The sequence below is a fragment of the Xyrauchen texanus genome, chromosome 16 (assembly GCF_025860055.1).
Source record: "Xyrauchen texanus isolate HMW12.3.18 chromosome 16, RBS_HiC_50CHRs, whole genome shotgun sequence".
Taxonomy (NCBI): domain Eukaryota; kingdom Metazoa; phylum Chordata; class Actinopteri; order Cypriniformes; family Catostomidae; genus Xyrauchen; species Xyrauchen texanus.
Window position 1 is genome coordinate 29,051,808 of NC_068291.1, and position 16,918 is coordinate 29,068,725.

At 37.5% G+C, this 16,918-nt stretch overlaps 1 protein-coding gene across 5 annotated transcripts in view; it reads right to left on the reverse strand.

Moving 5' to 3' along the window:
* LOC127657089 (EH domain-binding protein 1-like) overlaps positions 1-13,622 on the reverse strand; it is a 182,346-nt gene extending 168,724 nt beyond the window's left edge. For all 5 annotated transcript variants that reach the window (XM_052145738.1, XM_052145736.1, XM_052145737.1 and 2 more), the window contains exons 1-2: positions 13,277-13,622; positions 11,963-12,376 (exon numbers count right to left, since the gene is read on the reverse strand). In XM_052145738.1, coding sequence (XP_052001698.1) covers positions 11,963-12,066 — 104 coding nt within the window. In that variant the 5' untranslated portion in view covers positions 12,067-12,376; positions 13,277-13,622. The remainder of the gene's footprint in view (positions 1-11,962; positions 12,377-13,276) is intronic.
* Positions 13,623-16,918: the final 3,296 nt, after the last annotated feature.

The window sequence follows — 16,918 nt, forward strand, 5'->3', positions numbered from 1 at the left end:
ATGGAAGGAAAGGATTACAAGAAGTCAGGTGAAGATGGTTTTGATTATAAAATTACAGTGGAGAAGACTAGCAAGATATGAGATTACAGTTCTAGGTGTATATGAATAAATGTTTTGTTTGTTCCTGCTATAGTGAGCTATCATATGCATTTATTCTATTTGGACTTTGTTTGTTCTGCTTGGTTTTGTTCTGCTTGTTTGCTCTCTCTTTCTCTCTTTCTCTCTCTTTTGCAGTGGGTGTCTTCTGATTCGGCGCCATTGGAGCAAACGTAAGTACTCACACATGCATACAGTGTTGTAATTTTATTTGTTCTGCTTACACACTTTATCTTTCCTGTCTTTCAGTGGCTTTGGTTTCCAGTTGGTAACAAACTTTGTTAGTGACTGCCTTGGATCAACATAAATACTGTAAATACTGTAATTGCTTTTTTTTTTCTTTAGTAATTGGATATTTATTATAATTATCAGTTTATTGTAATTTATTTGAGTAAAAAACACTGTTGCAATTACAAATGTTGTTTTCTTTTTATATAATTTATTAATTAGTTGTAAAACGATCACTTTTGAAATGCATACATGAAGTGAGTTTTTTTTGTTTCATTGTTTTTGCTATCAGAATTGTTCAAAATAAAGCTGCTAAACATTGTTGCTACAGATGCTTAGTATTACTGCACAAATACTGTACAATGGCTACATTTAATGCAACAAAACTGGGCTGTGGGGTATAGATGTAACTTAATGGTTTCCATTGTTTTGTGAATTGGAATTTGTTTTGGCATGAGGTATTGTAAATTTTTTACCAATGTACAAAACAACCCACTAAATACTGTACTTTTCCCCCTCACTGCCTTGTTTTCATTCATGTAAAATTAAATATGGCATCTTCACTTACTAACTGAACTAAGGTTAAATTGCTAGAAGTTCCATAGTCACTTATCCTGTCTGTCAGTAGTAGAAAGTTCTTTACAGAGTGTTGTCTGTGTGCTCTAAACCGTGAGGATTTTATTAATAAAAGAAATCACAGTGGCTACCATTTCTCTGGATGAGATGATTTTGTTCTTTTGAACACATGGGATGGAAACAAATGTTTTTTCGCACATTGTTTTTGCGATATTATGGTTTGTCACATATATTAAATTAACATTTTGGATGGAAACATAGCTACTGTCTGTGCTCCCAATAGTAATCACTTCATTGCTACTCAATTGCATAAAAATTAACTCAAATTTAGAGCTCAATTTTGGGATATCGCAAAAACAAAACAAAAAGTGCTGGATGGAAACACATGTACGCAAAAAAAACAAATATATAAAAAACTTGTATGCTCGCTTGAGGTGGATACGTTTTTTTATTTAAGACGACATGCTATTAAACTACGATGGAAACACATTTACTGAATATATTCCTCTAGAATTTATATAGGAATCTAGATGCGCACCAAATTTTGCCCTGGCTATTCTGAAATGCCAAAAGCCTGTCATCAGAATCATTGGCTACTATTAACACCCAGAAATGTCTGACACACTTTTGCTCAAAGACACAAGGGATCTGCCTCTGAATGCTAGAAAACAAGTTCAAAGCGTTTTGTCTGCATGCTCTAAACCGCAAGAAGGATTTATTACATTAACTGTGAAGGAAACATGATTAATGTGATTGCCCCTACTGTCACATTACTGTAAAACAGCTTCACTACCGTCATAATACGAATAAATTCTGTCTTGCATAACCAGACCTTAGATTGATACGGCAATGGTCTCAACCATATAACATCTTAGATTATCCAAGAACCTAACGTTCTGCAGGGGAAAGTGCTCATTGCATCATATCATTAACTAGACGAACAATCTGTCAATGTATGAATAACTCAGACTGCCTACATTTTCTTTTCCACCTATCATTTTTACTATATCTATGTATATGATTACAGAAAAATCATATAGAACAGTGTAAACGTCACAGAAACAATAACTTCTTAGTGTTGCCTGCACTTGACTAGGAAACAGATGAAGTGAGTTCCAGTGAAGTGTCTTGTCTCCTATTGGGTGTTGCTGCCAAATGACACTCCTCATTTGCATAATGTTGGTCCCGTCACACGCCACACCCAAATCTAGTCGTCAGAGGTTGCGGTCACTCAAGTTGCCAGATCTCACTGAAAATGAATGAGATCTAGTTGCTTTGTCGGCAAAAGTAGCTGCATGTGTGTATGGGGCTTTAGACAGAAAAAAAAAATTCTAATTGGCATGTAATGCGATCAATCACAGTAGGTTGCTTTTATGTGTGGTTTAAGGGCGGGGTTATCAGAGATATATGATACCATATTAAAAAGAATGACATGGGGAAAGAAATAATATATATTATATATATATATATATATATATAAAATGGCAAGGCAAACTTCATGAGCGAATGCAAATAAAACACAGTGGGAAAATGGCGGAAAATGTGTAGCACAGAAAAAGGAGTCCAGCACAGAAAATCTTATCACAGAGAATTTCAACAACAAAGTTAACGAAGCAGAATAAACAGTTCTGCTCATGGATATCCACTTTACTTTCTGCAATGTGCCTCAAATGAAACTCTGAATATCTTTAAAAGTTTGTCACTAACCTGGCAAACTAGGGCAAATGTGGTGATTATTTTGTCCTCAAAAAGGAATCTTGTGAACATGAACTTTTTCCAGGAAGACATACGAAAAGTCCTGTGTGCTTCTACTCACGGAACCAGCCAATAAGATTAGGACTGATTACCTTCAGAAAGCGTTCTCCAGCTTTGTGTGCTATGTGCACACATGGCTCTTTGACAAAAAATCATGTGGGTGACTCACCATTTACCAACATATGATCATTATAACCTTAGAGACATCACTAGATATCAGTTTCCAGCAGAGAATGCGGGTGGGATTGAAGTAAATTACAATTAATTTGCCTCTAATTTGTTGTACAGCCTACAAAAGTTGGTAACAAGTCAGTTTACAAAAATATATTTCAGGTTGTTCCATCCATTGTGCATTTGCAGTGCTAAGCGCAAGTCTCACGACACCAATCAATGGCCAGAAACACTTGCGTTTCTATGGTTACCTCTTGTGCTCAGTTTCAAACAGCTAGCTAGCTAGTTTGTGGAGATGGTGAAAAGAAGGAATGTGGAGCATCGAATATGACAGTGATTGGACTGAAACATACTCTTTTATTGAAAGTTCTGGTGTTCTGCTGTGTCTGATTTGCACAGACCGTATTGCCTCATTTAAAAAAAAATCTAATGTTAAGAGACATTTTGAAACCCACCATGCAGCTTTTGCAGCAAAGTACCCAGTGGGCAAGATCCAAAGGAAGGCTTGTGCGGAGCTCCTGCGTAAACAGCAAGCTGGCCAGCAGCAGCTGCAAGCATGGACGGGGCCACTGGAAGCCTGAATGCTTCTGATGGAGGTTATGTAAAGTCATGCATGTTAAGTGTGGCAACTGAACTGTTTGCTGATTTCCAAAACAAGGAGAAAATCATTCAGAAAATAAAAGTACCACCCGTCAGCCCGAACTGTGCATGGCCATGAGGTAGAAAGGATACAGATCAAGGATATAAATTCAGCAGATTTTTTTTCTCTTGTACTGGATGAGTCTACAGACACTTGTAATATTGCACAGCTAAACGCTATGTGTCTGATGACAAAAACGAGAAGTCTGGCCATTCTGCCTATGAAGGACACAACTAAAGGGGAAGATGTTCTGAAAGTGTTTATAGATTTTGCTACTGGGAAAAAAAATCTGCCACTGGACAAACTTGTGTCTGTGTGCACTGATGGAGCTCCAAGTATGGTGGGGAAACACAAAGGTTTTGTGTCTCTGCTATGTGAGCAAGAAAAGCGGCGCATTTTGAACTATCGTTGCGCCTTACATCAAGAGGCACTGTGAGAATCATGTCATTAGTAATATAAGTGGTGAATATCATTGTGGCCCATGCGCTGAATGAGCACCAGTTCAAGGAACTATTGGAGGAAACAGGGAGCAACAATTCCAGCCTGTTATTGCACAGCAACGTCTGCTGGTTATCAAGAGGAAGAGTGCTTGCACATTTTGCTGCATGCTTGGATGAGGTGAAGGCCTTTTGGAGAAGAAAGGAAACGTGCATCCTGAGCTAACAAGACTGGGACTGGCTGTGCAAGTTCTATTACCTGGTGGACATAACTGGGGATATGAACCAGTTAAAGGTGTGGATGCAGGGACACAGGAACACAGTTTTTTCCCTTTACCAGGCTATGTTGGTATTTGAATCAAAATTGGAACTTTTCACCCATGATATTGAAAGTGGCCACATCCTGCACTTTGAAACATTATGAGTATTCAGGGAATACTGCCTCACAAATGAGCACACTTGTGATATCACACTCTGAAGTCTTTCACATCTGACCTTTTGATGTTATTCAAAGCACGTTTGGGGGACTTTCGTGTGCACAGCAGTATGTTCAAATTTATCACATCCACACGAGACGATGAACAGCTCGGGGTCATCCCCGGCACCCCCATTGCAAGTTGAGTTAGAGGCGGCTGAGCTCAAATGTGCTTGACCAAATTTGTCACTCTGAATACCAAGCTGGATAGCTTAATTTTTCAGCGTGAACTTTAGTCAAAAGAACAGAAATGGACTTGGGGAACATTGAACGTGAAGACAACCTCATATTGAAAACTTGGAATGAATATCCCCCCGAACTTTGCCACACGGTTACGTGTCAGTACAGCATTGTAGACTACGTTTGGCTTCACATACTCATGTGAGCAGTCTTTCTAACATATGAACAATATCAAGTCCAGCCAGCACTCAAGGTTGACAGTCAAAAGATTAGTCAAAAATAAAAATAAATGTTGACAAATGTTTGTTGTCGAATAGTCATTTGACCTACTTTAATGTAACATGAGATCACTTTAAACTCTAATGATGAGAGCAGCACTGCAGCTTGCACCTGACTTAAGAGAGGAAAACTAAAAACAAGTCTTCAATCTGTATTTAAAAACAAGTAAATACAGAAGCGCTCTCATTGTGGAATAAGTGGAGCTGGAGCTGCCTCTCCACTGAAGCAAAACTTGCCTGTCGAGCATCTTTAAAAGAAAACACCTTGACGTTACATCTTAAATGCAGTTACATTTAATGCGCTATAGCTTTATTAAAGTTCAAATAATACTGAAGCAGATCATGTAAATAACTACAAACTGTCAGCACCTCTTCTATGAGTTGCAGGAATGTCCCGATCTGAGGGGGGGAGACTGAAACTGCATTCGGCTGATGCGCAATCTGTCAAGGTGATGCTTGTTCCTCAATTGCGAACGCTTGCGGCAGCTAGATTATAACGTATTGGCTTACGCCTTACTGAATCATAATATATGTCACTATGCATTTCTTATTGTGAAGAAAATTGCCAATATGCAGCTTTATTAATACGAGAGAGTTTGTTTTTTTGTGAGTTAAAGATGGATTTAAGTGAACAGAAAGTGTAGTCTTCGCCCCATTATTCGCTGCAACAAAATATGTTTTTGATTTGTTTTGGCTTGTTTTCCAATCTACATATGTAAACTCTTAAAACAACGTAATTTTTTTAAGCAACTATACTGCAGAAGAAACAATTGTCATATGAGAATGTTGAATATAATATTAAAAATACAAATATTTTAAAATATCTAAAAATCCTTTTTTTAAAAAAAAAAAAGATGCATTCACCTGAGAATTTAGAGAATAGATCTTGAATATAAGTATATTTTGTCTTTACTGCACTCGCAGAAGTATAAACAAGTAAAAAAAACACTTATATACAAAATACACTTGCTGCATATTTAAGATACATTCTATTAAAGCAAGTTTAAATATTTTATATGTTGCTTCTCAATTAAATGTATTTTGTTTTAAGGAATTTTAGACATTTTTAAAATGGAAAACAAGACAAAAACACTTGATAACAATAGGATTTTTTGCAATAAATTTCTTAACTGAATTAAACTTATAAAAAGTATTTTTCCCCCTTTAATTCAGTGAATGTTATTTAGAGGTATTTTTAAAAGATTATTTTTCCTCTTCATTGTTAGCAAGCACGTTTAATACAACCATTTAAATCAGGACACAAGCAGAATAATTGCTTAAGAGCTAATTAATTATTGCATTAATCGCAGAATAGTCGAATAATTGTTCTAATAATCGTTAGATTAATCAATTATCATAATAACCATTAGTTGCAACCCTTACACACACAAACACAGAGAACCCTGAAGAGGTTTTATGCTGCTCTGGTGCGAACTTAACCTTAAAGTGAGAGTCCTGCACACAACACAATGACACACACAGTTAATATTGCAACATGTTACATATTGTTTGTTGCATATTTCTTTGATTTTGAGTTGGACCTAATAAAGGTTTAATGTTCTTGAAAAATTTTGTTTTTTATAATAATAAAATATTTGTTTTTGCAAAGGCTCTTTAAAAAAAAAAATGCATTAACGAAAATGAAAAAAATGACTCTTTAGTGAAAAAAGGTTCCCGACCCCTGCTTTAGATGAAGTAATTGTTTACAAACAAAAACTCCACTCTGGCACTTCTGGGTTCTTTTGGCAGCGGAATAAATAACTGCTTTCTATAGGCACTTTGCTCAAAATGAGCTGAAAATGCTAAAACAAAATTGTTTGTGGGGATGAAACATTACTGTGACCATAACATACAGGTGTGGGAAATGTCAAGATAACACGATACTTTACACCAGAGACACTGGAAGACTCTAATAAACATTTGATGTTGCCAAGGAACAAAAGAACAGCAAGGGCCAACATTCTAGAAGGCAGTGAATCAACAGGCGGGGATACCTAAGCAGGCTGTGGCGTGTCCTGTATCCTAGCAACATGCTTCTGGAACTCTGCCCAATGTGTTGGTTGGAGCCTGGCTGGACACTGGTCCTGCAGTATGTGGTTTGGAGAGAGGTGTTGTACACTGCTGATCTGGCTGTAAAGGATCTTTCATGTCAGTCGACTGTCACAAAAGATATTCTTATCAACATGCCAACTAAAGTGTAAAGTCTTAGGGTATCATTAATCTAATAACACACAAACATTAGCACAAGGGATGTGCCATGGTGGTCGACTAATCGTCCAACAACAGACAAGTCGATTAGTGGGGTCGACTACTAATATTAATATTTTAGTGTTGGTGGTTTTAATGGGAGATGCAATTCTCAGATTAAGAGACGCAACTTCTTGGAGAGCATTTTTGCATGATTATAGCTTGCTGTGCTTAAAAGTGGTTAATAGTCAGCACAATAAAACCCTATCTGCAAGAACGTCTCTTAAATGCTTTTAATTTAGTCAATTTATGCACCACTACGGTTACATCCATCAAAGCCTGTATTTGGAGGTGTTGTGAAGAGATTAAAGTCTTTTGCTGATTCTATATTAAAATGCTTAAATAAACTGGTACAGTAAACAGTCGGTAACTACATGTGTACCAATGTTATCTTGCAGTTTTGCATTTTTGAGTGATGATTGCCCAAACTCTGTTTAAATTGAAGTGCATCATTCTGCATTTAGGATGCACATAAGTGGTTTTGTGCCTCTCTATACTCAAGCCTTTCTTATTTTTGTACTTTGTTTCTATGGTAGTTTTGTGGAGCGCGTGGTGATGCCGCAGGGAATAGCGTGAAGCCTCCACACGCACTCAACATGACACGTGATAAGATGTACGAATTGATGGTCTCAGACACAGTCTTGGACACAGAGACAACTGAGATTCGTCCTCTACCACCCGAATTGAGGCGAGTCACTATGCCACCATGAAAACTTAGAAAGCTTTGGGAACTGGGCATTCCAAATTGGCGAGAAAAGGGAAGGGGGGGGATGTTATTTCATTGCTTGAGTCTAAGCAAAAATTAGGCTTCTCTCTAGTAGAATACAAGTGTTTGCTATTGATTATAAACCATCCATCACTTATTTGTTTTGGATTTAGCCTTCCACTGGATACTGGAAACTCTTTGGCAACTCCCGTACATAGCCTACTAGATACAAGACCCTGTTTCCAACTGGTATTACGATGCATCTCAGGTGATCCGATCACATGTGGTAAGGTGAGACACATCGCTGTTTACACCCGGTCACTTAAATGCGTCTCCTCTGACTGCTTGTGTTCGGATTTTGAGGGGAGGGTCTCCGTTTCATGATGACATACTCAGTCACTATGCCACAGTGTTACTGCATCATAATAAAGTGCAACCAAGTCAGAAAAGACAAAGAATGCATTAAAAAAAAAAAAAAAAAAAAAAAAACACACACCGATTCTCGCATATGCGATTGAAATATAATCCAAACACAAACGCAACATTTCGAGCAGAATTATCCATAATTTAAGTGGATTACCTGTATTAAAGGAGCTTGAAGTGTTGGTGCTTCTCATCTGTTTTGATATCAGACACACTAAAGAAGATACATGAAGCTTTCCTAATTGTGTTTGTATCTGCTTTTTTAAATTTTCAGATCAGACGGTTATTTCCTTTTAAATCCGCTCTTAAATGGCAAAGTTTAAACTCTTGTTTTAGTGCAGCGGTTGATTGATAGGTGAGGGGCGGTCATTCAATGCTGCCAGGATCCATACTGGATGGATTAGCAATTACACCTCACACGCAATCTGGTCACATGCGTTTTTGACCACATTCGTCTGTGGTATTTGTGATCCTATCACAAACCGTTTTAGACCTCATTTAGACCTGTATTTAGGGCTGACCACATGTGATCGGATAACCCGAAATGCATCTTAATACCAGGTGGAAACGGGGTCTAAATGCGCTTTTGACAAAAGGTCTTAAATAATTCCGGAGGCAATTAGTTTGCAGATGTACAGATGCCTGTAGGAAACAGCATGGCTTGTGGAGGAGGGTCAGTTTTTCACCACGGAGAACGCAGCACCTTATTAACAAGCTCTTCCTTATTTTCTCTCTGAATGTAAAGTAATATGAACCTGAGGTTCTCTCTCATTCACTTCTCTCCTTGCAATGCTTTTTCAGAGCTGATGTCACACACAGACCAATTATCCTAAACTGTCCTATTTCATAACAGACTCTATAACGTTCATAAAAGCCTTAATTTTCCTCTTCTATACACCCTTTAATCACATTATTCAGGTAGGAACCAGCGGTGGTGTTTTGGGGTTCTTTAATACATAGTTCAGTCGCTGACACTTTCCAACACTCATTAATTCTTCACTCTTGTAAATTTGACTTCTTCCTGCATTCCAGAATAAATTATTGTGGTTTTTCGACATAAAATTTGGAGAAAAAGAGAATGTGCGCTTTTGCTCAAGCTTACAGACTTGTTTCCACTTGAAGCCAAAGTGGAAAACTTTCCATCACAACAGTGGCACACTGGACAGATGAACCACAAAGCACACGGATTGGGGAGCCATCGCACATGTACGCACACAGCTGAGGCACTAGCATCTCCCTGGTACAAACGGCTTTCAGCATCTTGTCAGTGAGTGAATAATGCTCTTTCATCAGAGCCAACCCCACATTGGTCCACACATCACTACGCAGACAAGTCTGTGCATCCAAAACACACACACACACACACACACACACACACACACACACACGTACACATACAGGGAGATAGAGGAATGTTTTCAGAGGTCTTAAAACAAGATTATGAAAGCATTTTTCCACAGTAAGGCAGTTGTTTTTTTGCCCTTAGTAATAGACATTGGTGCATTTCTACCATACCATTAACTGACACATTCAGATCTGGTACACCTCAGGGTGTGGGTGTGGGTGTGTGTGTGTGTGTGTGTGTGTGTGTCTGCATGCGTGTCACACCTAATAGTAAAACACTCAATTAACCAATCATACCTCAAGGGCCCAGAAATAATCCATCTACATCTAAATTGTTCAGACAGATTGAAGTAAATATAAGAAATGCTACTCTTGTGGAGCACAGTGTGATGAGCATGTCACAATTACAAAACGAATCTCTCCTTTTGCAAATGTTCAAGAAATCGCTCACTCTCAAACCCTTCCCAACAGACAGCTCTCACTTGAAAAATGCAAAGCACTTGACCCCTCATATAACATAATCCACATCCTGACCCTTAACCTCTGAGTAGCATACCACTTTAAAGCTGCACTACATAACTTTGTGCTCTGTAGCAACATCTGTGTTTGAAATTTAAAATTGCAAGAAATTTGCAGAAGAATACAATACGTCCGATTCGACGCTGCAGCTCTGGCGGACATCACCTGTGCGTTTATGAATGGAAGATATTCAGAGCCGGCGTTATAAAGTGCTATTTTCATGTTGATATTATTAACGATTAAACATTTAAAAATGAAATATTACTTACATTGATGAAGATTAACAATACTCTTATTTACATATTTTGAATGAATGAACTGAATACTTTTCTGAAACTACACTCAAAGTGCTTTTACATAGAGAACAGGGGACTCTCCTGAATCACTACCAGTTACAAGTATATTATTCAAGATTATTCAAGTGTTTTATCGACTATTAATGTTTGTATTGTATTGCATTATCAATTTAATAAGTGAAATTCGTGATATTGCTAATTCAATTTCAATGGTAAGACTTCATTATTAATATTGTCAAATAAGTTAATTATGAAAACGTTTGTTGACGAAAGTTTCGATTTTGTCAACGATAACGAGACGAAAAAGGCGCATCATGAAGATTATTAGATGATTTTATTAAAGCATACTGCTGACGAAAATATGCTGATAGAAATTATACTGTAAGATATTAACAGTGCAAGATATAAACAGAAAAAGAAACATCTTGATAATCTGTAAATAGAAGATATTAGATATGGATTAATTTAATCCATGTGTAGGGCATTTCTCCGCTGTAGCTGCGTGAGTTGAACATGCAAACACCGGCTAAATGAACCGCTTTAAATACCTTATTCAAACGCATCCTATTTATACATGAAATTAATATATCCACAACATATATTAACACAAATATTTTTGAAATTATTTTCGTTTCCACTAAAATTGTCACTTTTGTAAAACTGACTAAAGTTATGGTAAACAAATTTTTAAAGGTCATTTTTTTCAAAAGACTAAAACTGTGACTAAAACTAAAACATTGTAATGGCAGTTGACAGCAAGTTAAAGTGTAGGCCTAATAACACTGTAAACTAAAAACATAAAATGAGAAATAATGGGGATAAAATATACTTTATTAAACATATAATGTAACAAATAATATGTACAAGAAGTCAATTTCAAAAGTCATACGTATTAGTAAACATGCACAGTGACTTCCGCTGACAACGGATCCCTACCAGACAACATACTGTATCCAATTCAAAGCATTATAGCAGCTGAACAACTTCGCCAAACGGATATCAGATAAACAATATTTCAAACTGCAACAATGCCATCTTGAACTGGGTGACTGTGACAGACTGAACAGCATCCTCAGCCGGAACACGTGACAACCGGCACTTCTTTCCTGTGTTTACAGACATGACGTCATGACGCAAAGAGTAACAACATAAGCCAGCCATTTCACGGCAAATCCGATGAGACAGCTCCAAACACAAATTATTTTTTATAAGCTTAGCAAGTTCATTGTTTTGAACACTGATTGTTTAAAAACTTTTGCATCCATGCAAGCAGAGTTTATTCCCATTCTTGACATTATGACTGAGCTGTGGATGAGGAGACTTCACGATTCTTTACAACAAAGATGAATTTCATAACATACAATCCCTAAACAGAGAGGAAGATAGAAAATGCTGAGGAAAAATAAAGAAAATGCTGAGGAAAAATAGATTTCGCCGGCCTCTACCTACATGCAGGCCCGCCTGCACCGCCGCGGGAACGGATAAATCACCGCCGTGAGACAGCTTACGTCACGGGCCAACTCAGCATTCCTCAGCGCGGGCTGCAAATGAGGGGTGGCACGCGCGAGACATGCAAGCAGTGACAACTCACCATTTCTTAGTGCATTCCACCATGAGTTCCTGGTAGGAGGCTACGAATTGGAATTTGGAAGCATGTTTCCCAACACGCTGCAGTCTTTTCCACACCGAAGCCATGTTTTATTGTATTTTTTAAGAGCTGACAGTTTATTTAAAATACTGCCCGGTCTGCCGCCGCACACTCACTTGGGAAAGTTCTCAAAAGTATCCGTCCAAAATCAGCTTGTGTGCAGTCATTGATGTTTCAAGGGGTAAAAACAATAGAAAAACATGCAGACTGGATAAGCGCAGATCAGCATGATGAAGTTACATGTTAGATCCACCGGGATGATTGACAACTCCAAGAGAGCACATATCGCAATCCTTCAAAATAAACTTGAGCTCGGCATGATAATCCAGTACTCCTCGTGTCCAGGTGTCAATAAACCTACAGAGACAAAAGAGGATGGAGGTTAGGTATCGGCGATAAAAGGCTGCTGCACCAAATCTTCACCCTGATTTATCAATCTTATAATTCAAATATCTGCATTCGAAATTTTGAACACAAATATCTCTCAGCTTCATCTGATTATTTGGACATCCTGGTATGTACCCACTGACTAAAACCAGCAGTAGAAAATTCCGTATCAGTTAATCTGTGCAAGGCAAAGACAAAACGATACGGCTGGCGATGATATCAGGAGAGCGAGATTTGGCTGACTTTAACTGTACAGCCAAATTTCAAAAGGAAAACAGTATATTGTCAGATTAAACCTTCTGGACCAATTCAAATGATTCTGAAGCCCTAGATATTGATACTTCGTGCAAAAACTCTTGGACTCGTTTGATTTACATGGATGCATTGGTTTCAGTGCATTGCATGTGCTAACTGTCAATCATACAACCAGGCTGGAATTAAAGAGGCAACCCTGGATGAACAGCTGACGTTAAATGATAATCTATTAGAGGTGCATTAAGAGTACAAACCTTCCCTAGAGTTATTTAATTAATTACATCTAATTTATTTTAAATTAACTCACAACTGTTGTTCACTACCAAATAGTTATTTCCACGCTAGACAGCTACTAGAGGTTCTCCAAACTAGCATTCTCGTGCACGTAGAGTACTGCAAACTGTCAGTACTTCAGCTAATTACTTTATAGACTCGTTTGAGACATTTGCGCTCAGGTTACTTACTGGTTAAATATCCTCTTTTAAAGTCACAGTGTTTACCTGGCTAGCAATGTAGCTGAAGAGATCATTACAATAATCAATAAACAAACCCCTGCAGTAACAGCGACCTTTATCATAACATTTTCCATAAACATACAGTCATTCATTCACTCACCACGTGAATGATGCAGCAGCGGCGGCTGAAAGAGCCCAGTGCGGCGGGAGGCGCGTGGCTGCATTCAGCCCGCTAGCGCGCAAAAGAGACACACAAGGCTGTAAATTCCCATTGAGATCCGCTAGCAGCCTAGGCTAACCTTAGCCAGGGGAGCTATCCTAGGGCAAACAGCAGCAACGAAACCCAAATCCCCCTGGATACTATTACGACTGGAAGACACTTTCCGGTAACGGCCGAGCTACGGAGTTTGAGTGTGAGTAGCAGTGGTGGTTTTCCCGCGCAAGAGGAGGAAATTCCAGCGCTGTTTTCGCCTTCACTCACAAACTCAACATATCAAGACTCCATAATTTTCCTCTCCAATCCCACATTCAGTCAAACATCTGTGCTGCGCCTCCGGGAAACGCCCCCACACTGCTCCCATTGGCTTTTGGACCGTACATATTTACATATTCATGACAATTCTTAAAGATTTTGTTGGTTGCGAGCGCTCCTATTGGTCTACTGAGACATATTTCAGAGATCTTGAACCCTCCTGTGTGTTGAAGCAGACTTGAGTAGGAACATAAGTACCGCAATGTAAACCTGCATTTTTTTTTTTGGTGTGTGTTTTAAGGATATGTCAAAGCATAAATATGAGGTTTGTTATTTAAAAAAAACTTCAAATTTCTGATATGTTGTTCAGTTGATTTTCCTGATATATTAAAGTTGCATTCAGTAATTTGGGGATAATTTAAGATAAGGATAATTTAAGATGTTTTACACGTTAACAAATGAATTGTGTTTTTGCGAAGAGTGATCTGAATGGTGTACACGTACATGAGATGACTCATAATACTGATAATAGTTTGTATAAAAAGTGTTTTCATTATACATGGTGCGGTTCACCCACTTCAATGTGTTTTGCCATGGTTAAATTACATGATCTACTGTGTTTCAATAAACGTCGAAGAAGAAAATACTCAAGTGCTCACTGGCTGCCGCCAGTGTAGATACGCTTGGCTATGCTTAGCGCAGTGTAGTTTGGTGATGCGAAGAGCAAAAATAATACAATGGAACATACTTATTTATACTTATTTATCATACTTTAGAAGCAGAGACAACGGGATATTCAGTAGCTGTACTGCTGAAGAAGCGAAAAAGGTCATTAACAAGAAGACAGAAAGACCGGCAAAGGCAAAAAACTAGAGTAAACATTGGTAGCTACAGCATACACAAGATGGAAAGAATCGATGATGGAGAAAAGCATGAGTAGTGATGCCGATGTTGCTTGTTTTTTGTTGGACAGGTAAGATATTATTAATTGTTTAGACCACTCTCTAAAATAGTGTAAGTGGAATTTACAGAAAACACATTCAATTTCCTGCGAACGTTATAAAATTACATGTGTAGTCAACGTATGTTAGTAATGGCCAGTTTTCAGTGGTGTTTACAAATGCAACTGGAAATCAACATGTAATTATATTTTCATTGTTACCACAGCTATAGTAAGGGGGGCCCATCTACCTCCACCTCTATGAAATGCCATATTTCTTCATTCCTTTAGTAGTTTTGCACAGCGATTGTTGTGGATTTTGAGTAAACCATGATGTTGGTTTACAGTATTCATGGACTTGCTAAATTTGATAATCAAAAACAATTCTAATCTTTCCTTTACCATGAAATTCTGTATAGATAATTAAGGTTTATTTTATGCTAATCAGTTCTCTAATAAAGGTAATAATTGTCTTTAGAAATAACGTGAAACATAGACAGTCTCCAAAGATTATTGATATGAGGGACAATAATAATATGTCCTTAACTGTAGAAGTCTGTTCACTTGAATTCTGACGTTTGTTTTTAGGCTGAGCAATTATATTATAGTAGTAATAAATAACTAAAATTAACTCAAACCCCAACATTTTCCAGATGCAAGTGATATTCCAGAGCTGCTGGGGGCAGCAGAGACGATCATGCTGATCCATGCCGATAGATAGCAGTACAATGTCTAACACTACTGTTGTATCGGTACTTACAGTACATGAAGAAGGGCAATGCTAATGCTGGCTAGAGAACTACTGAATGCCCCTGTAAATATAGCTTATAGTTTGATTGCTATTATTTTTATAGTTTATTATAATATCTGTTATTTATTTAACCTCTTAAACACTGGTGCATTTTTGGGCTGCCCCAGCCATTTTTCACACTAAAATATAAAAGCTCACCATTTACACAAACTGTGGAAGAATTGCAAAATATTTGTCTCATTTATCAGACAACCCCCCCAAATAAAAAAATGTAGGTGGCGCTATAACATAATCATTTTTAGTTATTGCACCATCCCCATTTTTTTCATTAAATATCTCGGCCTCTAAGTGGACTAGAAGCTCAATCTAGGTGTCAGTAGAAAGCTGAGTTCCTCCCCTTTGTGATGATGTATGACATTTGATCATAGTTTGAAACATATATTTCTGATGATTTGTTTAGCATGCTTTTCCTGCAGCACTGCATATTTAGTTCTGGACATCTAAGGTATAACATTGGATTATTCACACAAGCGAGCTCAAAGACATGTAAAAAAATGCTAAAAAGCAGATATAACGTTTTTAGCAATTTGGGGCTTATAGCAGCAGTAATCAGCACATAAAATAGACATTTGTATTTGATATCTTACAAATATCATATTTCACTTTGTGATTCTTTTGAAAATCTTTCAAACTGTGATTATTAGTGCAACAAAATAAACTGTGCAGTCACGTTCCTGAGAATAAGCGCTTTCATTTGATAGAAGTGCTATTTGAAAGACTTTTATATTCATATTAATAGTTCTACCACACTAGGTTGTGAATATTTGCGACGTGGATGTTTTAAGGCCTTGTTTTGTTATTTTAGGTAGCAATAATGCAAAAGTGATGGTTATCCAAGATTCTAAGCTTTTAAATTATACCTTATGTATAAACTTATGTATACAGGGACTTTTTTTGTGATATTATGCCGATGGCTTTAAGAGGTTTAAAGGCTATAACAAAAAACACCACAAACATGGTGTGTGCATCTGTGACAGATTATATTGAATATTGTGTATTGCAATTATTTTTTATTTCATATTATTAACATTCCTTTTAATAATACATCTGTTAATAATGCAGATTATCTTTATTTCATTTTTTTATGTCAAAAAATATCTTTAAAATGTAAAAATGAAATAATTGAGAGAGAGAGTTTTCATAATTCACAATGGTTTTCTTAACTTATCAGAAGCTTGCTGATGCTTACGCATCAAATCCTTTAGATTACAAAAAGACACACCACATGTCAAAAATGCTTTGAAGCAGCAAACATTCTTATGAAGACACACAAGATTGTCTGTGTGTGTATGGAGGGAAGGGCTCACGCAGATTCTTTTCTTCCCATTCTCCAGCGTCTCATGATTATTATCTTGAAGGAGTCTTGTGAAACAGGGGTTTCCTCCCTGATACAGAACTGTGTATCAGAGTATGTGAGACTTTATGTGGGCACACGGGCAAAAGAGGGTGTGATCTTCACTCAAAGCAGTCACACTGTCTACAGAGAGAGTTGTCAAGTCCTGTGACTGCAGTAAAATGGAGCCAAGAGCTCTTCCAAGCGCTTCAACAGACAGCCAATCAGACACCTTTGCCATGTGTC